The 20,921-nt window shown below is 43.2% G+C and overlaps 2 protein-coding genes across 6 annotated transcripts in view; one reads left to right on the top strand and one right to left on the bottom strand.

Annotated features, from left to right (window-relative positions):
* Positions 1-709, top strand: part of SLC16A3 (solute carrier family 16 member 3) — a 74,919-nt gene extending 74,210 nt beyond the window's left edge. For both annotated transcript variants that reach the window (XM_040330784.1, XM_040330783.1), the window contains exon 5: positions 86-709. In XM_040330784.1, the coding sequence (XP_040186718.1) occupies positions 86-381 (296 nt within the window). In that variant the 3' untranslated portion in view covers positions 382-709. The remainder of the gene's footprint in view (positions 1-85) is intronic.
* Positions 710-10,518: 9,809 nt separating this feature from the next.
* The window catches only part of CSNK1D (casein kinase 1 delta), a 47,071-nt gene continuing 36,668 nt past the window's right edge, over positions 10,519-20,921 (bottom strand). For 2 of the 4 annotated variants that reach the window (XM_040330779.1, XM_040330776.1), the window contains one exon: positions 10,519-12,374. In XM_040330779.1, coding sequence (XP_040186713.1) covers positions 12,286-12,374 — 89 coding nt within the window. In that variant the 3' untranslated portion in view covers positions 10,519-12,285. Of the gene's footprint in view, positions 12,375-19,994; positions 20,063-20,921 lie in introns of all 4 variants that reach the window. The other 2 variants (XM_040330777.1, XM_040330778.1) reach the window with 2 other exon arrangements.

Below are 20,921 nucleotides of genomic sequence, written 5' to 3'. Positions count from 1 at the left end.
GGGGGGGGGTAAAGTTGTGAAGAGATGAACATCTAAGAAGAGAAACGTAAGATTTAATATTTCTTTTTTTACTTTTCCATTGTAGGAAAGATTTTGGATTTCACCCACAGATACATGTTTGTGTTTCTCATTGCCGGCGTCGAAGTGGTCTTATCAGCCATAGTCCTGACTACCGGCAATTTCTTCTGCATCAAGAAAAAACCTGAAGAGCCGCATTGCAAAGAAGAGGTCGCAGAAATCGGAGAACTCCGTAAACTTGAAGACAAGGCGGCGCCCGAGGGCGAAGGCGAGAAGCCACAGGCGGCCGAAGCGGAACAGTTCTTGAAAGAGGACGATAAACAGAACGGCGAGGTGGTGACAAATCCCGAGACGTGTGTGTGAAGAACAAAAGAGACGTTTACTAAATGATATTTCTAGGATTAGTGTTAGGGCTGTGCCAATTATCTATCACCTTCCAGCTATTCGGGAGCCAAGCATACATGATACCACCCAAGGGCAAGAAGTCTCTCGCTCTACAATGATTAAATGGTCCTTATTCTTCATAATGGATGTCCGTTACCTGTCAAGGCTTTGGCACGTGTTTGGGTTGACACATTTTAGATTGTAATTTTTTAACTTTTTTTTTTTAATCTGTTGTAAATTCTTACAGTCCTGATTGTTATATATTGTTTATTTATGAACTTTATAAACTGTTTTTTTGTTTTATTGATTTTGGTTGTATTTGCTATTGCACTGGAAAACTATAAAATTATATATATATAAACATATAATTTTTTTAAAGAAGATGTTGCATGGGCCATTATGTCCATACAAGACCGTTTTAACGATACAATGATAGTTTAAGGAACAAATGTCCTGTGGTTTTTTTTTTAACCATTTAACGACCGCCCTATAGCATTTTTAGTGCTACAAGGTGGCCATTCTGTGCAGAATCACATGTGTGTATATCTATCTATCTCTCTATATATTGAGAGATATAGAAAGAGATCTCTCTCTCTCTCTATCTCTCTCTTTCATATATATATACCGTATTTATCTGGGTATTGCGCGCTCCGGCGTATAGCGCGCGCACCCCTAAAGTGGACCCGACATTCCTGTAAAAAAAGATTTTTGTACTTACAGTTTTGGTGTCTTGCGCGGCGTCCATCGGCGGCCTCGTCGGGTCCGGCGTCCATCGGCGGCCTCGTCGGGTCCGGCGTCCGTCTGCGGCTTCGGGTGTCCTCTTCGTTGGGTCCGGCGTCCTCCCCGCTCGATCCTCGCTTTCCTGCGCCGAATTTGAATACTGCGCCGGCATATACCGAGCGCATTACACTCTTGTATATTCGGCAATGCTCGGCTCCTCTCGCACTCACGTCCTGTATGTCCTGTACGGCGCAGTATTCAAACTCGGCACGGGTATCGGCGTATATCGCGCACCCACGATTTTGCCCTGATTTTCAGGGCAAAATAGTGCGCGGTATACGCCGATAAATACGGTATATATATACCATGTATCTCTCTCTCTCATTTATATATATGAATCTCTCTCTCTATCTCTTTTTTATATATATATATATATATATATATATATATATATATAGAGAGAGAGATATCTATCTCTATATATAGCTATATACTGTGTATATATCTATATGAGATAGAGATATATATATATATATATATATATATATATATATATATATATATATATATATATATATATATATAGAGATATACAATATATTTTTAGAGAGAGAGAGATGTCTCTCTCTCGCTCTCATATATATATATATACATATATATATATATATATATATATATATATATATATATATATATATATATATATATATATATTCTAAAAAAAATATTATATACGCGATTCTGCACTTCTGGGTAGGGTTACGCTGCTTATGCCGCGATTTGTCACAGCAGAAGCCGATTAGCGAGTTCCAGCCAATGGATGTCTGTCGGCACCTGCTGATCAGCGAGGAGAAAGACAGGACAGAGCTCTGCATAATAAAAAAAAAAAAAGGGATGTGATGGATTGTGTTTCCCTGCAAAGCACGTCCCTTGATAAAAAAAGAAAAACTGCTCACTGTACACAAAAACACTGGCTTGGCACATGTTAAACCCTTGGGTTGCCCTAGATGTTTAACCCCCTTCCTCATTAGTACAGTGACAGTGCATTTTTTTTAGCACTGTTCACTGTATTAGTGTCACTGGTTCACACAAAATGTCAAATTGGCCGCTGCAATATCACAGTCACTGATTGCCGCCATTACTGGTATAAAAAAAAAAAAATAGGAATTCCATAAATCTACACCATAGTATGTAGACGCTATAACTTTTGCGCAAACCAATCAATATACGCTTATTGTTTGTTTGTTTTTTACCATAAATATATAGCAGAATACATATTGGCCTAAACTGCTAAAGAAATTAGATTTTTACATTTTTTTATTGGATATGTTTTATAGCAGAAAGTAAAAAATTTGGTTTTTCTTTTTTTTTTTTTTTTTAAAAGTGTATTTTGTGCGTGAACTCGAGAGAGGAGCCGGACTGCAGGAGTTGGGAGTAGGCGGGCCTCCCCCAGAGGCAATCTGCCATCTTTCTCCATGCCCCGGGTGGCAATGGCAGGTGTGTGAGGGGGTCCTCCCACACAGCCCGCCCTACCTGCTCCGCTTTGAAGCCCAACGGGGCAGAGGGACTCCCTATAAGGGAGTGAGAGGATCTAGCCCGCTCAACCAGCCCCATTAGTCCTTCGCCTCTCTTTTAGAGACCGCGTGGTCAAAGTGCGTGTGTTAACCCAATTTAGAGTGCGTGTGTAGGTGTGGTGGTTTTTTTGTGGGAGGGGGGTGGGCGTACTAAGCACAGGCTTACCTCGCATAGAACACCCACCGGGAGCCGGGCTGAGACCACCAAACTCAATTCACATGTAGATGAGACCGGGATCCGAACCTCTAGCTGCAGAGGTGAATGGCTTGTCAGCACAGTGCCAATCGCGTTGAGCCACCGCAGCTCCCCTTGGTTTTTCTTTTTTTAAATATTTTTTGTTTTTGGCGCAAAAAATAAAAAACACAGAGGTGATCAAATACCAACAAAAGAAAGCTCTATTTGTGGGAAGAAATTTACATAAATTTTATTTGGGTACAGTGTTGCACGACTGCGACTCACTGAGAAGACTGGGACCCACAACGGGGGGAGCTGTGGACAATGCGGGGTAGGGGAACACCTGTACGGGGAACCTCCAACACAAACCTAGGTGCGGCTGGGAGGAGCAATTACAGGAACGATGCCTAGGTCTCTCCCTGCAGCAGCTGAAAGTCAGTGGGACGGAGTGGGGGGGGAGAAACCAGCTTTCAGCAGCTGCAGAGAGCCACACAGGGCATTATTCCTGTAATTGCTTGCCCATATCTGATTTTCCCTTCTGTCTGCCCCCCCCTGTGTGCCTGGGCCAGCTACAGGTGAACCGGTGGTACTCCCTTATCACTGGCCCTGAAAGTCATACTGGAACAGATGAGGGTGTTCCTAGGGTTGCCACCTTTTTTTCAAGCCAAACCTGAAGGGTACATAGCAAATTTTTCCTTATTTTTTTGAAGGGGGAATGCTGTGGACTGGTGTAAAGGGGAACTCTGATGTAAGTGGGGGCATTGGTGAGCAGAAACCCCCTTAAATCAGAGTTTCAAGCATCTCCCCTTACATCAGAGTCAGTAGAGCACCCTTTACATCTGAGTTCTTCTTACCTTAGTGTACTCACTCGCTCAGAGGCAGGAGGGAGATGTCAGTCACAGTGAATAGTGAACTCACTCACCCACCCAAGGATAGAGGCTCAGGGATCAGCACCTTTCAACCACAATGTATCTACCAGCTGCTGGGCTTTCAATTTCCCACTCACACGTCCCTTTTCTGAGGCACACCCCATGCAAACTCCTATGTTGGGGAGCCACATTCCAATCTGAATAATGTGTCCGGGTTTCAGGTGGTCTGTCCAGATGAATTCTGGACAGGTGGCAACCCTAGGTGTTCCCCAAACTGTTGAAGGTTGGATGTGCACAGTATTCTAAAACAGGGCTCAAAATTTCAAGTCCTGAGCTACTAGCCAGGCTTCAAGGTGTACTCTCCACCAGTTGCCCCGCCCAACCCCTACCATGTCCCGCCCCCAGACACGCCCTTATAAATTATCTCATAAAATGACACTTAATGTTTTATGCAGAATTAAGTTATAAAAATAAATATTAACAACACCTTTATCCGTGCCCAAAAATGCAGCCTGCCCATGTCTACCAATGAAGCACGTCCCCTGTGCAGCCTTCTGTCCCCAGTGCAGCCTTCTGTCCCCAATGCAGCCAGTGTCCCCAGTGCAGCCTACCTGTGCTGAGTGAGAGGAGGAGAGGAGCCAGAGCCACCGCCGCAGCCTGGTTGTTCAAAGCGCGGGGAACATGACAGCTTTCAATTCAATAGCTGTGTTCCCAGCCACGAGCCGCCATATACAGCCCCTCCCCCTTGTCCGGGAAACTTTGATAGACAGATCACCCGTCCAATCCTGGGATGGGTTATCTGTCTATCAAAGTGCCCGGACAAGGGGGAGGGGCTGTATATGGCGGCTCGCCGCGGGGAACACAGCTATTGAATTGAAAGCCGTCATGTTCCCCGCGCTTTGAACAACCAGGCGGCGGCTCCTCTCCTTGCTCGCCCCCCCCTGCTCCCAGGCAGTCCACACTCGCCAGCCCTCAAAATTTACTCGCAAAATGCGAGCAGGCAAGTGCAAATTTTGAGGGCTGTTCTAAAATGTCTTTGTATGTTGCAGCGTTTACAGTACCCTTCCCTGGACGCTATAATTTGGAGGAATGTGTATACTGTATACGTTTGGCCGTATTGTGTAAATTTATACACACCAGGAAGTAGTAGTTGAACATATCCAGTTACACGGAAGTGATTGCAGCAATTATGATGAGAAGCAACTGATGCTATATCATTTCTTGGATGTTTAGTCAGCTTGGAATCTGAACTCAAACAAAAGCTGGCATGAGACACCAAGACAACATAACGACAGTAAAGAAAGCCTTGAAGGGTATTGGGAAAAGGGATAACAAGTGGTGTAACATGGAGAAACAATGTAAGGTGAATACAATACATTGGTTACAAAGGTAGTAAAGCACACAAGTCATCTAAAATCAGAAAATTATGTTGGCCCATCTAAATCAGATATTTAAAATTTTGAGTAGATGTGAGACAAGTCTCTTCTAAATCATGAGAGAAAATGGAGGCGCCATTGTTAGAAGACTATGAGGGGCCGGATTCAGCAAGAATTTACGCCGGCGTATCTATAGATACGCCGCATAAATTCAAAGCAGCGCCGGCGTATCTTCTTTCTGTATTCAGAAAGCAAGATACGCCGAAATTAGGCTAAGATCCGACTGGCGTAAGTCTCTTACGCCGTCGTATCTTAGGGTGCATATTTACGCTGGCCGCTAGGTGGCGCTTCCGTCGTAGAATATGCAAATGACCTAGATACGCCGATTCACAAACGTACGTGCGCCTGGCGGAATTTTTTTGCGTAAGGCTTTTCCAGCGTAACGTTGCTCCTGCTTCTATGAGGCGTACGCAATGTTAAGTATGGACGTCGTTCCCGCGTCAAATTTTTTACGTCGTTTGCGAATAGGGCTGGACGTAATTTACGTTCACGTCGAAACCAATACGTCCTTGCGGCGTACTTTGGAGCAATGCACACTGGGATATGTACACGGACGGCACATGCGCCGTTCGTAAAAAAACGTCAATCACGTCGGGTCACCACCCATTTACATAAAACAAGCCCCCCTCATCCTCATTTGAATTAGGCGCGCTTACGCCGGCCCCATTTACGCTACGCCGCCGCAACTTAGGAGGCAAGTGCTCCCGGGCAATCTGGGACACGTGGTCACCCTAGTTGAGGGACACACACGTGAATACAACTCGGGCCGGATTCAGGTAGCCGGGCGCATTGTTACGGCGGCGTAGCGTAAATACGATACGCCGCCGTAACAATGCGCCCGGCAACCTGAATCCGGCCTGAGTTGTATTCACGTGTGTGTCCGTCAACTAGGGTGACCCGTGTCCCAGATTGCCCGGGACAGTCCCGCATTTTGCAGGTCTGTCCCGGGCACCTTCGTTCCAGGACAATACAGTGTCCCGGAATGAAACTGACACAGCCACCCCTGCAAAGCCTAACTAATGCCCCCAAAAAAAGGCCGCCACATCACCGCTTTACTCACTGACAGTACTTGTCCTGGCCGGGAATACCTGGAGGAGCACAATCCCCGCCCCCTACTTGTGATTGGAGAAATCCTAAATCCCGCCTCTTGTGTCCAATCACTGTGCTGTGATTCGTTACAGCACAAGCTGATTTTTGGGAAGGGGAGTGTCCCTGAATGGTAATTTGGAAATGTGGTCACCCTAGGCCTCAACCCACGAGAAAGAAAATATTTTACATACGGCTGATGCATGCTGTGCATTCTAATAATTAGATCCTGTGTAACAGCAGGTAGTCATTATGTTTATGATACTTTTAAATTGTAGAATGTAAACATTGCATGTCTCACTTCCTGTATTTTCATATAAACATTGCCCAAGAGGCGAGTGCCAGCCTACCACGCCAGGATTACAAAGAACAGCAGCCTGCCAGGAATCCCTTTGTGACACCACCCCATAAGTCAAGCGGCAAGAAACAACAAGAGTACAGAACTGTTCCACTAGATAGGGCACGTCACGATTGAAGAATACGTTGAAGTATAATCTTCAAGAGGCCACACCAACCTATTTCCCGAAAAAAAATTAAAGCACTTACCGTATTTATCAGCGTATACCGCACACTTTTTTGCCCTGAAAATCAGGGCAAAATGGTGGGTGCGCGGTATACGCCGATATCCGCGCCGAGTTTTGAATACTGCGCCGACATATACCGAGCAGTAGTCGGGCAGTCTCGGCTCCTTCCGCGCTCACGTCCTGGACGTACAGGACGTCAGCGCGGGTAGCCGAGCATTGCCGACAATACACGAGTGTACTGCGCTCTGTATATGTCGGCGCAGTATTCAAACTCGGCGCGGGAAACGAGCGGGGAGGACGCCGCAGAAGGACGCCGGACTCGCCGAAGAGGACACCCGAAGCCGCAGAAGGACGCCCGACCCGACAAGGCCGCCGCGCAAGACACCAAAACTAAGTACAAAAAAAACAAAAAAACTTTTTTCCCACAGGATTGGGGGCCACTTTAGGGGTGCGCGGTATACGCGGGAGCGCGTTATACCGCGATAAATACGGTATGTAAATAAAATAGCAATAGCTGTAAATTTATCTAAGAGAAAAAGGACATAAAACATCTTGTTCACAAGAAAATTCTCCAATGAAGGCCGATCAGCAGATGCCAGTGGTCAATTATTGTCTGGCACCCGCTGATCAGCTTGTGCCGTGACAAGTCAGGCGCACGCCCTCTACCCGGAAGTGCTGGATCACGTACTAGATACACGATCCAGCACAGGAGGAGACACTCTACATCAAGGGGGGGGGGGGGGGGTTGATCAGCAGGTAAATCAGGCCACTGGTATAAAAGTGAAACTTTTGGCGAGACGCAACCCTTTTTCAGGCCACTAATATAAAAGTGAAAACATGGAATACCAAAATTGGAACCGGTTTTAGCCTGAAGTTACAGATTTTTTTTCAGGTTTCATAACAATTACAAGGTCAGACCACATACTTTCAGTTTACACAATCAAAATGAAGCAACAGAAACTAAGCTACAAAAAGTCCTTAGCAGAGAAGACTTGTAAACGGCCTTCGTGGATCTGTTTTCAAGTGTCCGTACCCCCTGTACAACCGCTTTTACCTACAGGTAAGACTACATTAATACCTGTAGGTGCTGGAAATATCTCTCAATCCTCCACGGTTTAGGAGATATTTACATTAGAGGTGTGTGCCGATGTCTACGGCGCATGCGATCGCGCCGTTTCTAAAGGAGGTCATGCCTTAACGTGTGAGTGACGTCATCGCGGCTCCAGCCAACCACAGCGCCGGAACCGCGATACGCAGGAAGTAATTCCGAGACGACATGTCGCTGGCCGGTGCTGTGTCGGGCACCGCAGCGGGGGCTTCGATCCAAAGGGAGTATTACATAATAAGCTAGTATGCTATGCATACTAGCTCATTATGCCTTTGTCTTGCAGGTGTTAGATTTTTTTTTTTAGTTATTTTTTTCAAAAGTGGGTTTACAACCATTTTAAATCACCAAGGGCCAGATTCTCAAAGGCGTTACGACGGCACAAAGCCATTTGCGCCGTCGTAAGTCCTAATCTGGCCCGGCCTATCTATGCGACTGATTCTTAGAATCAGTTACGCATAGATACCCATTACATCTGACAGGTGTAAGGTTCTTACGCTGTCCGATCTTAAATGCATTTTTTTTTTCCCGCCGCTAGGTGTCGCCGACGTCGTTTTCCCCGTCGCTTATGTAAATTAGCAATTTACGACGATGCGCGAACGACGCAGAGAATTTACGACGTTTACGTAAGCGTAAACTTGCCCCTGCTAATATGACGGGCAAGTTTACGTAGGTCCGTCGTATGCCATGTTAAGTATGGCGTCGGGTCAGCGTCGGCTTGTTCCGTCGGTTACGTCGTTTTCCTAAGTCGTCCGCGAATACGACTTTACGTCAATGACGTCGGCGTCATTGACGTTTTCCGTCGAGAACTGGAGCATGCGCACTGGGCTATTTCAAGCCCGGCGCATGCGCAGTTCGATCGGTGCGGGGGCGCGCTTAATTTAAATACAAGCCGCCCCCTTTGAATTACGCGGCCTTACGCCGGGCCAATTACACTACGCCGACGCAAATTACGGAGCAAGTGCTTGGAGAATACGGCACTTGCTCCAGTAAGTTGCAGCGTAGTGTAAATGGCTTACGCTACGCCGCCGCAGATTCTACAAGAATCTGGCCCCAAGTATTTAATTTGATTGGCTATTACAGTGATCAGTCACTGTGAAGCCTGCCCATGTGTTTCTCGCTCAGCGAATGGAGAGGAAAGTTACATTGTACTACGCTCTCTCCTTGCAGAGAGACAAACTGAAAATAAATATAAAAGAAAGAATACCTAGATCAGCGTTTGATCTCGGTCAGCGGCAGTGTGTTTGGGTAAATAAGGGTGAAAGGTCAGAATCAGTATATTTTGGGCAGGATTTAAAAAAAGTAAAAAAAACTATTTCTAAAACCCTTCACTCCATCTGTACGAAAAACATGGCCCACTAGACTGGGCTTTTTTTTTTCCCCATGGGGCCGCATATTTGAGTATGTCCCTTTGTGTGTCCCAGCACAGAGACCGGGGTCTCACCGAGAGCACAGGGCTCTGTTCTAACCATCAGGACCCAGAACTCCCAATTCCAGGTCACTTGATTGCTGTGATAGCCACTGATTGGCTTATCAGAGTGATCAGTCACACTGAAGCCTGCCGCCGTGAGACCTACATTGCATTTCTTACTGTCCTTGCAGAGAGAGATAGATAGTGATAGAATATATATATATATATATATATATATATATATATATATATATATATATATATATATATATATATATATATATATATATATATATATATATATATAAAAAGTGGGTAGAATTTTTTTTTTAATAAAAGAATCAAAAAATAAATACGTAGATCAAGGTTTGATATAGGTCAGCCCCAGGGTTAGTGTTTGGGTCAGCATTTTTTAATTACCATCGGTGTCAGTTAATGTTGGTGTGTTTTAGGCAGGATATTAAAAAAAAAAAAATTTTACACACACACACACACACATAAAAATGCACACTTGTTTCTGAGCTATACTATGGGTACAAACAACAACAACTAACATACACATATGTGGTATCGCTGCAATCGTCGAGAGCTGGAGAAAATTTTGGGTTGGTCTTCGGTGGTAGGTTAAGGAAATAGCAAAAAAAATACAGTTACATTTAAATAAATAAATAAAAAAAAAAAAAGTTGGCCCAGTTTTCCTTTGATAATAAAAATAAATGCTTTTATATAGATCGATAAATCTATCTAGAGAGAGCATATATTTATTTTTTCACACACACACACACACACACACACTCGATAGTCTGACCTTTTTTCAATAAAAATATATACACACATACACACACACACACACACACACACACACACACACACACACATATATATATATTTATGTGTGTGTGTCTGTGTGTATCCAATACTACTTACCACCAAATGAACGCTCAATTCATGAAAAAAAAAAAAAAAAGAAATCCACCCTGATGCACAGAGTAGTTGTGACGTTATGTACAGATTTACCAACGCATGTCAAAGTTGAAAAATTGGGCTTAGGCATTTAGATTTGTGTTACCCTTAGCCACGAAGGGGTTAAAATGTCAGAAATTGAACCAGGCTTCCAATACTTACAGCTGTAAACTCTTCGTAAAAAAATAAACCCCCCCCCCCCTTCCCATTTATAGCGTCAGGCATGCAACAAAACATTTTTACACGGACAACGTAGAAGTTACGAATTTATTATTTACACAATTTGTAAAGTACACAAATACAGTAGTGATACAAATTGTTGTTTGCGCAATAAGTATCAATGTACAGGATTTTTTTTTCCCGATCCCAGGAAAAAAAACATTCGGTCGTTTTTATGGCAAAAAAAGAAAAACCCGAGGGAAGGAGCGCTCCCCTCGGCTGGAATAGACGACGCAAAGATCTTGTGTACAGTGGTTAGAAAAGTCGGTCAGTTAACAGGACATTCACAGATATTTACAAAGGAAAAAAAAAAAAAAAAAAAAAAATCACGCTGTGAAGAATCGTACAAGGAACATGGGACATGCGCAAAAAAGTCTTACGGGTTATACTAGCATACAAGGACAACTCCTTCTGGGGCAAGCCTCACATTATTTTTAAGAAATAATCAGTAAAACTCCCTTACAACAAGAACACAAAGCCCTACTTAGTACTGTAAATACCCACCTAACACACTTCCTGTACCATAAAAAGGATCGCTGTGAAGGCTACAGAAGGAAGAAGAAGATATTTAAACCTTTTAAAAACACAACCAATAGACCACATCGAACATTTTGAAACCCCACCCCCTTTTTCCCCCCCTCCCACCTCCCGCTAGCCCCACCCACCCATCACAAAAATTTAAACAATCGTCAAATATTGCAAAAACATCCTTTTCTGTGGGCAACCCATCTTACGAGCCAGCACCTCCGAGGGTCTCGCACTGCGGCTCGTTGTACGTGAGGGATGCGCGTTTGGGACAAGTTGATGTCAACTCTACGAACACTGAAGTGGCCTTTTTCGAAAAATTTGATTTGCTACAGTGATAACTTGAGGCTTTCGAGAACAGCGGCGATGCAATGATCCGATACTATCCAAGGCTTCAAAAATCTACAAAATGGACAAGTTTGTGACTTTCGATATGGAACTAAATGGTGTCTATACAACAACAGTGATATGTTTTCAAACAAAGACTGAGAAAAAAAAATAAAAATTGCAAGTGTTTTTTTTTCCCCCGTAGAAAATAGAGGTAACAAATTTTTTCTTTTTTTGACACTATGAACGCCAACGCTGCGATTTTTGCTGCGTTAAACCTATAACAGCTATGCATAGGAATGCTTTTATCGACCCCAATAAAAAAAAAAAAAAAGTTGAAGAATTAAAAATATGAACAAAATATATGTACTTTACTTGGGAAAACTAAAAATTTAAAAAGGAGAAAATGCACACAAAAAAACAAAAAAAATAATAATTAAATATTCATTAAAGGGAGGGTAAAAAAAATAATAAAAAAAAATAACATGAAGCCCATCCATGCCTGGACACTTTTCCAGTAAAATTACCAACTGCTCACCTTAAATGCTACAAAACTGCTGTCACTGTGGAAGCAGACAAGTCTGGCACTGACAGATGTAATTCTTTAACAAACACACAAAAAAAAAGGAAAAAAAAAAGACATTTAACATACAGAATAAAAAGGGCCCCTGAAATAAGTAAAAGATGGCAATTCTGTATTTGGCGTCAAGAGTCTACGCTCGCACACGGGTGCTCAAAGTTCTTGCATGGCCATCGCGCCACTCCTCAAAACTCCGTCCCGCCGGCTGGTAATTGCTCGGATTATTATCTTGGTAAAAAGCATGTAAAGCTCCATTTTCCATTTGGTTAGTTTTTAAATTCAGGGTTTTGTTGTGGGCTGTGATTTTTTTAATTTTTTTTTTTACTTTTTTATTTAATTTTTTTTGCTAGTGAAACCACTGAAAAAAGGTTAGCCATGCATTAAACCGCCCTCCAAGAGGAATGTGATCATCGGTGCACGGTGGAAGGGAAACCGCTGGATGCCACCCGACTTGGAATCTGTAAGGCAAGAGAATAAGGTTACAGACTGAATCACTGAAATCAATACAGAATCAGAGAGAAAAAAATAAATCTATAATATATACAGTGGAACCTCGAATTGCAAGTAACGCGATTAACTAGCGTTTCGCAATACGAGCGCTGCATTTAAAAAAATCGTGACTCGGTTTCCAAGTGTTGTATCGCAAAATGAGCATGATTCTGGCCAAAGCGGTGTGCAGTACCGCTTTTGGCCTGAGGTGGGGGGGGGGGGGCCGTAACTGAGCAGAGCACGGACAGCATGACTGACCTTGGTAAACTCAGGTAGGAAGTATTTCCGAGGTCAGTCGAAGTGTCCACGGGCCTTTTCAGCCATTTCCGAGGCTCTCCAGCGCCCCCTGCGGTATTGCATACCATTGAAGTCAATGCGGAATTATTTTCATTTCCATAGACTTCAATGGGAAAACTCGCTTTGATACGCGAGTGCTTTGGATTACGAGCATTCTCCTGGAACGGATTATGCTCGTAATCCGAGGTTCCACTGTAACTATAATTAATTTGCTCACAAGTTATATTGTTTGAAGAGGCGATCATTTCATACAGTATTTCAATAAAGACCCTGCTATTGTAAAGTGGTTGAGAAATGGATGATTAGAAGAAAAAAAAAGTGACAGAGACCACATGGTCAGAAACCATTCCGATTGGTTAATTGAGACACTGGCACATTCTATGTGGATAAATCTGTGTGTAGCAGCCTCCCCTAATTACTTACCTGAGCCCCAACTCTCTCCAGCGATGTCCACTAGTGTCTAAGCCATTCGGGACACTCCCGATTGGCTAAGACACAGCAGCGGCGCCATTGGCTCCCATGGCAGTCAAATTCAGTCAGCCAATCAGGGCAGAGAGGGGTTCAGACCCACAGCTTTCTATAGGCACTCCATTTAGACACAGAGCTCTGACTTGGCTCGGTTGCCCCTATAAAAAGCTGTGGGAACACTCGGCAGGAGGGGAGGGGCCAGGAGCAGCAAGTAGGGACCTGAGAAGAGAAGGATCTGAGCTGCTCTGTGCAAAGCCAACTGCACAGAGTAGGGAAGTACAACAGGTTTGTTATTATTTTTGTTTAAGCAAGACTTTATAATCACTATAGCTGCAAGCAGCCTCAGCTACATACACTATTGTCATCACAGCGTTTTGGCAGCAGGTTGGATACATTCCATCCCGATCCTGGAATAAAATCAAGTTGGGTTCAGCAGACCAGTGTGAAGACAAGCATAGAACTGAAAGGGATGCATTTTCCTTGAGCTTTTCTTGCCGTTAATGTCCAAAAATAAATTCATGTTTATCAAGATAACAAAAAAACGGTGTGCAGCACCCCCCAATACTTACCTGAGCCCCATCTCTATCCAGCGATGTCCACTAGTGTCTCGGCCATGCGAGACTCTCACTTCCCGATTGTCTGAGACACAGCAGTGGCGCCATTGGCTGACTGATCTCGACGGCAGCGGGAGCCAATCAGAAGAAAGAGGGGATGGGGCCAGGCCACAGCTCTGTGTCTAAATAGACACACAAAGCTGTGACTTGGCTCAGGTGCCCCCGTGGCAAGCTGCTTGCTGTGGGGGCACTCGATAGGAGGGAGGTGCCAAAGAGGGACCAGAGAAGAGGAGGCTCTGGGCTGCCCTGTGCAAATCCACTGCATCAGAGCAGGCAATAATAAAAAATAAAAAAACACGAGACTTTACAATCACTTTAATTAAAAAGTTGAATATAATAAAATTTATATATAAAAAATACCTTTTTTTAAATGGTAATTTTCAGTTTAGTACATTCTGAATTTTCAGTACCAGATTTCCATTCGGTGCACCACTAATTTTGGGAATGAATACAAAGCTTCCTCTGATTGCCTGAGGTGGAGAACATCATCATAATCCACACCTCTACAATCAGAGGAAGCTTTGTATTCATAAAAAAAAAAATGGCTAAGCAGTGCTCAACCTGACATCATTTTGTTCCAGCAGCCAGGAAGGGCTGCCAGAACACAGCGCTGTATACTGTATGTAGTGGAGGCCATTCTTTTTTTTTAAATGAATACAAAGCTTCCTCGGATTGGTTGAGGTGTGGATCATGATGTCATTCTCCACCTCAGCCAATCAGAGGAAGCTTTGTATTCATAATAATAAAAAATATATATATATACACAATACTTACTGAGAGTGGCTGAGCAGTGCTTTACCCAATTTTGTTCCAGGAGTCAAACAGGGCTGTATACTGTATGTAGATGAGGCTTTATACAGCGCTGTATACTGTATGTAGATGAGGCTGTATACTATATGTAGATGAGGCTTTATACAGCGCTGTATACTGTATGTAGATGAGGCTGTATACTATATGTAGATGAGGCTTTATACAGCGCTGTATACTGTATGTAGATGAGGCTGTATACTATATGTAGATGAGGCTTTATACAGCGCTGTATACTGTATGTAGATGAGGCTGTATACTATATGTAGATGAGGCTTTATACAGCGCTGTATACTGTATGTAGATGAGGCTTTATACAGCGCTGTATACTGTATGTAGATGAGGCTTTATACAGCGCTTTATACTGTATGTAGATGAGGCTTTATACAGCGCTGTATACTGTATGTAGATGAGGCTTTATACAGCGCTTTATACTGTATGTAGATGAGGCTTTATACAGCGCTTTATACTGTATGTAGATTAGGCTTTATACTGTATGTAGCTGAGGCTGTATACTGTATGTAGATGAGGCTTTATACAGCGCTGTATACTATATGTAGATGAGGCTTTATACAGCGCTGTATACTGTATGTAGATGAGGCTTTATACAGCGCTGTATACTGTATGTAGATGAGGCTGTATACTGTATGTAGATGAGGCTGTATACTGTATGTAGATGAGGCTGTATACTGTATGTAGATGAGGCTTTATACAGCGCTGTATACTGTATGTAGATGAGGCTTTATACAGCGCTGTATACTGTATGTAGATGAGGCTGTATACTGTATGTAGATGAGGCTGTATACTGTATGTAGATGAGGCTTTATACAGCACTGTATGTAGATGAGGCTGTATACTGTATGTAGATGAGGCTTTATACAGCGCTGTATACTGTATGTAGATGAGGCTTTATACAGCGCTGTATACTGTATGTAGATGAGGCTTTATACAGCGCTTTATACTGTATGTAGATGAGGCTTTATACAGCGCTTTATACTGTATGTAGATGAGGCTTTATACAGCGCTTTATACTGTATGTAGATGAGGCTGTATACTGTATGTAGATGAGGCTGTATACTGTATGTAGATGAGGCTGTATACTGTATGTAGATGAGGCTGTATACTGTATGTAGATGAGGCTTTATACAGCACTATATACTGTATGTAGATGAGGCTTTATACAGCGCTGTATACTGTATGTAGCTGAGGCTTTATACTGTGCTTTATACTGTATGTAGCTGAGGCTGTATACTGTATGTAGATGAGGCTTTATACTGTGCTTTATACTGTATGTAGCTGAGGCTTTATACAGCGCTGACAGCTAGTGCAAGCAAAGAGTTTGTCTGGACCAGCACACAATCTCTCACTATAAAGGAGGATCTTATTTTATTTATTATCTTAAGTTGTAAAGTTCCTGCTGCCCTCACAATTTTATATCTTTTGAAGGGAAATTATTATACAGGATTTATTTAGCGCCAACAGTTTGCGCAGCGCTTTACAACATGAGAGCAGACAGTACAGTTAAACAATAATAAACTATAATGACCATTTAAAACCCAAATCTGCATATTTTGTTGACACTTAAAAAGGAAATGTTCATCCAGAATCGTTGCAGTGAGAAATCTAGTGACAGGTCAGTGTCACACAATCTACCAACTACTCACTTTCAAATCCAAAAACAAAGTTTAAAAAAAGTGGAAGAAAAGGAAAAGTGGGTTGGAGGATATCCATCACACAGCAACCAATTAGATCTTAATTTATGAATAAAAGAATAGGACCTCCTGGAATCTGATTGGTTGGAGGTATTCTGCCACAAGTTTAGGCCCCTCGTCTGAATGAATGAGCCGAGCCATCTATAAAATCGTAACTTAAACCCAAGATACTAAAACTTAGATAGAGTTTTTATTATGTTGGATTGGGCAAAGAAAGATTTGAATCTCTCGTGTTTTTATTGCTCCGCCCCTCATTAGGGGGACATTCCTGATCACGTTCTGTACCGTAGAATGGTGGTACAAGGACAGGAAATGAGAGAAAATGCTCAACAGAGCCACAGTGATCATAGAAGCTCAGGGGGTTATTTACGAAAGGTGCAAAGCGTACCTAAAATTGCACTGAAAGTGCACTTGGAAGTGCAGTCACTGTAGATCTGAGGGGTAGATCTGAAATGAGGGGGAAGCTCTGCTGATTTTATCATCTAATAATCACGTGCAAGCTAAAATGCCGTTTTTTAATTTTCCTTGCATGTCCCCCTCAAATCTACAGCACGTGCACTTTCAGTGCAATTTCAAGTGCACTTTGCACTTGTAGTGCAAAGTGGATTTGCCTTTAGTAAATAAACCGCTATAATACCAAAAGTATGCCTTTACACAAACTTTAATGGCATCCCAGTCTTAGTCCGTAGGGTTCAATATTGAGTTGGCCCCGCCCTTTGCAGCTATAACAGCTTCAACTCTTCTGGGAAGGCCGTCCACAAGGTTTAGGAGTGTGTCTATGGGAATGTGTGACCATTCTTCTAGAAGCACATTTGTGAGGTCAGGCACTGATGTTGAACGAGAAGTCCTGGTTTACAGTTTCGCTCCAATTCATTCCAAAGGTGTTCTATTGGGTTAACATCAGGACTCTGTGCAGGCCAGTCAAGTTCCTCCACCCCAAACGCGCTGATCCAGGTCTTTATGGACCTTGCTTTGTGCAAATCATTTGGTGGAGGGGGGATTATGGTGTGGGGTTGTTTTTCAGGGGTTGGGTTGGGCCTCTTAGTTCCAGTGAAGGGAACCGTTAAGGCCTCAGCATACCAAGACATTATGGACAATTTCACGCTCCCAACTTTGTGGGAACAGTTTGGGGACCGCCCCTTCCTGTTCCAACATGACTGCGCACCAGTGCACAAAGCAAGGTCCATAAAGACACGGATGAGCGATTGTGAGGTGGAGGAACTTGACTGGCCTACACACAGTCCTGACTTCAACCCAATAGAAGACCTTTGGGATGAATTATAGTGAAGACAGCGAGCCAGGCCTTCTCCTCCACATCAGTGCCTGACCTCACAAATTTTCTTCTGGAAGAATGATCAAACACTTTCCATATACACTCCTAAACCTTGTGGACGGCCTTCCCAGAAGAGTTGAAGCCGTTATAGCTGCAAAGGGCGGGCCAACTCAATATTGAACCCTACGGACGAAGACTGGGATGCCATTAAAAGGTCAAGTGCATGTAAAGGCAGGCGTCCCAATACTTTTGGTAACAGTATGTATCTACCTATCGCCGCCCCCCCCCCCCCCCCCCCCTTACGAGCAGGAAACAAAAATGTGCATCCAAAAAAGCCTCCCCCGTCTCTTGTCACATGGTAAACTCACTTCAACATCAGATTTCAACTTTGGGTACAAGCTCTCCCCATTAATACCACTAAACACTCGTTGCAGAGGCAGCCAATGGGCAAGGCTTGGCTTATGCCCCATGTGGATAAGTTGAGGTCTCTGTTACAAAGTGAGTACTCTCAGATGGGGCACAGGGGGAGCTTTTCTAGACAAGAAATGAATTGCAGGGATCATCTTGTGCCTGAAAACTGAACTCCCAGTCAACAGCTAACTACTCAAACGAAAGACACATATAAGCCGTTTGACTTGCCAAAGATTTGTTTTTTGTACATCTAGTCCTGAGATTTGCATACATGGACATCTGATGCACAATGGTGACCGCATTTAAAGTGGTACTAAACAAAACCAAACAAAAAAACTGAAAAAATTCATGCATGCTCTTTTATACCATGTGTCTGCTGGAAAAAAAATAATAAAAACGTACCCGTCTATTCGCAATCATTAGACTACATTGAGCTGTGCATGGAGCAGCACAGTGCATGGTCTCGCCCCGGATCTGTTCCAGAATAAATGTGTATTTATTTCCAGATAGATGCACTAGTTGGTGATTTTTATTAAGAAATTCGACTAGATTTAATTGGTATATATATATATATATATATATATATATATATATATATATATATATATATATATATATATATATATATATATATATATATATATATTACACACACACACACTTTTGCCTGCAGTTCAGCTTTAAACGACATCTTAGTTCTAAATAAAAAATAGGCTCACTTTAAAAACAGAGGAAGAGTCTACACTTTATTTCCACCAGGTAAAGGAGACTTTCTGCTACCCGGGAGGGGAGGAGACTTCATGGTGCCAGTTGTCCTGTAGGCAGGGGCCTATATAAATTGGTCTTCTAGAATCTGATTGGTTGCTGTGGGGTACACTTTTGTCCCGTTTTTATAGGAGTTGCAGCGTTTAATTTTAGATAGAAATACATATCTGGTGGTCCAGGTAAACAAACCAAGTTGGCATATCTGTCTTTATCGCAACAGACAGTTTTCTAGGGGGTTTTTCTGCATGCAATTTTTTTTCGCTATTATACATTGTTTTTTTATGTTTTGTTATTTTTGATGATTAAAGCCCTTGATCGTTGTATGTCCGGATTTGTATATCCTTTCCCTTGGTCATTTGGATGCTTTTATTATACGTTGTAACTTTGGCCTTGATGTGTTGTCTACCAATAACACTTAAAAAAATTTGATACCTTTTTGATAATATAATTGACTATCAACCAGTTCCTTACGTTATTTATAAACCAGTCTCCCAATTAAAAAGTCCCACCGAGGAAACACACCCCCATCTTTGGGGTACACAAATCTATTCAGGTATCTGCTCCCATTTCTGGGCAAAGAATACATAATGTCTGGCCCCTCCTCCCGCCCCACTGCCTTCTGGGAGAGACACAGGTCCCAGAAGACAGCAGGGACCATTCAGAAAGTGCAGCGCAAGGATGCAGGCATAAGGCTTCACTTCTTGTTTCTCTTAGTAATGATTCCGGCGCCTGCACCCGGACCCGAGGATCGGCTTCGGGTGCCAACATCGTGGGCTTCCAGGACAGGTAAATGTCCTTATATTAAAAGGCAGCAGCTGCAGTATTTGTAGCTGCTGTCTTAATATTTTTTTACCCAGGCGGAACTCTACTTTAAACTGAACACACTCTGAATTTCAACATTTTTATAAGGAATTTTATTATATGAAAGGCCCTGTTGAACCCTGACTGCTCAGAAAATGTTCATACAAAGAACAGCTGCATCCAATCAGATGCAGCCACTGTTTGGGTATTCGGCCTGCGGCGGCTGTTAGAATACAACATGCCCAATGGCAGATTTGTCCATCCCCAATGTATAGCAAGGGTGGAGCAACCCTTCAGGTCTTAGATTAGTTGCCACTCATTTTTCTTAGGTTTATATTGCCTTTAAAGTGTATATCTTTGAAAACGTATCACCGGACATAAATGTGTTTAAAAAGGTAAAATGGCTGCAGTTCATAGGGATGCTTTCTAAACAAGACTCACCCAGTGCTGCCTTCAGCCGAGAATGGGGCGAGCAGCTACTTGCCATGATGTTCGAAAGGAATGCTATTCTGAGGTGGGGAAAAGACAGCTGCTTGTCACTGTCCCAACAACCCAGCAGTTTACTGTGAGCAAGATGTACATTGGCTTTGTGTGTTAGCATACACCCACAGAGCGCCAGCCAGAAGGAAGTGTGAAGCAGTGGCTGAGAATTAGAGGATCTCTGAGGGACTCCGTTTTTACAATGACAAGATACGTGTGTGAATGGAGTTCCTCAGGAGATCCTGTCATTGCAGCTAGCAACTTATCCCTACCCCCAGCCTCCCATAGCATGCTCTCATGTCACCACACCACATACCCAGCCCACACTCTAAGTCTACCCAATGAAGAATAATCTGCTGTGTCACATGCACTCAATGGGGATGCAAATAATTTGGAAATGGTTATCAGTTTATAAAGCTCCTCAGTTGTCAAAGGACTAAAAGTTCCAGCATGTCACATAACCCCAACTGAATGGACATAGGATATGCTTGCACCAGACATCTTTCAAGTAGAATTCCAGATAAATCCTAACTTGTCCTAAAAATGCTCCCCCCCCACCTATACTGACAGAAGGCAAAGAAGAAGGAGGAAAAGGAGGAGAAGGCGAAGAAGGAGGAAAAGGAGGAGAAGGCAAAGAAGGAGGAAAAGGAGGAGAAGGCAAAGAAGGAGGAAAAGGAGGAGAAGGCAAAGAAGGAGGAAAAGGAGGAGAAGGCAAAGAAGGAGGAAAAGGAGGAGAAGGCAAAGAAGGAGGAAAAGGAGGAGAAGGCAAAGAAGGAGGAAAAGGAGGAGAAGGCAAAGAAGGAGGAAAAGGAGGAGAAGGCAAAGAAGGAGGAAAAGGAGGAGAAGGCAAAGAAGGAGGAAAAGGAGGAGAAGACAAAGAAGGAGGAA

The sequence above is a fragment of the Rana temporaria genome, chromosome 12 (assembly GCF_905171775.1).
Source record: "Rana temporaria chromosome 12, aRanTem1.1, whole genome shotgun sequence".
NCBI classification, from domain to species: domain Eukaryota; kingdom Metazoa; phylum Chordata; class Amphibia; order Anura; family Ranidae; genus Rana; species Rana temporaria.
This window is presented reverse-complemented; position numbering and strand designations above follow the sequence as displayed.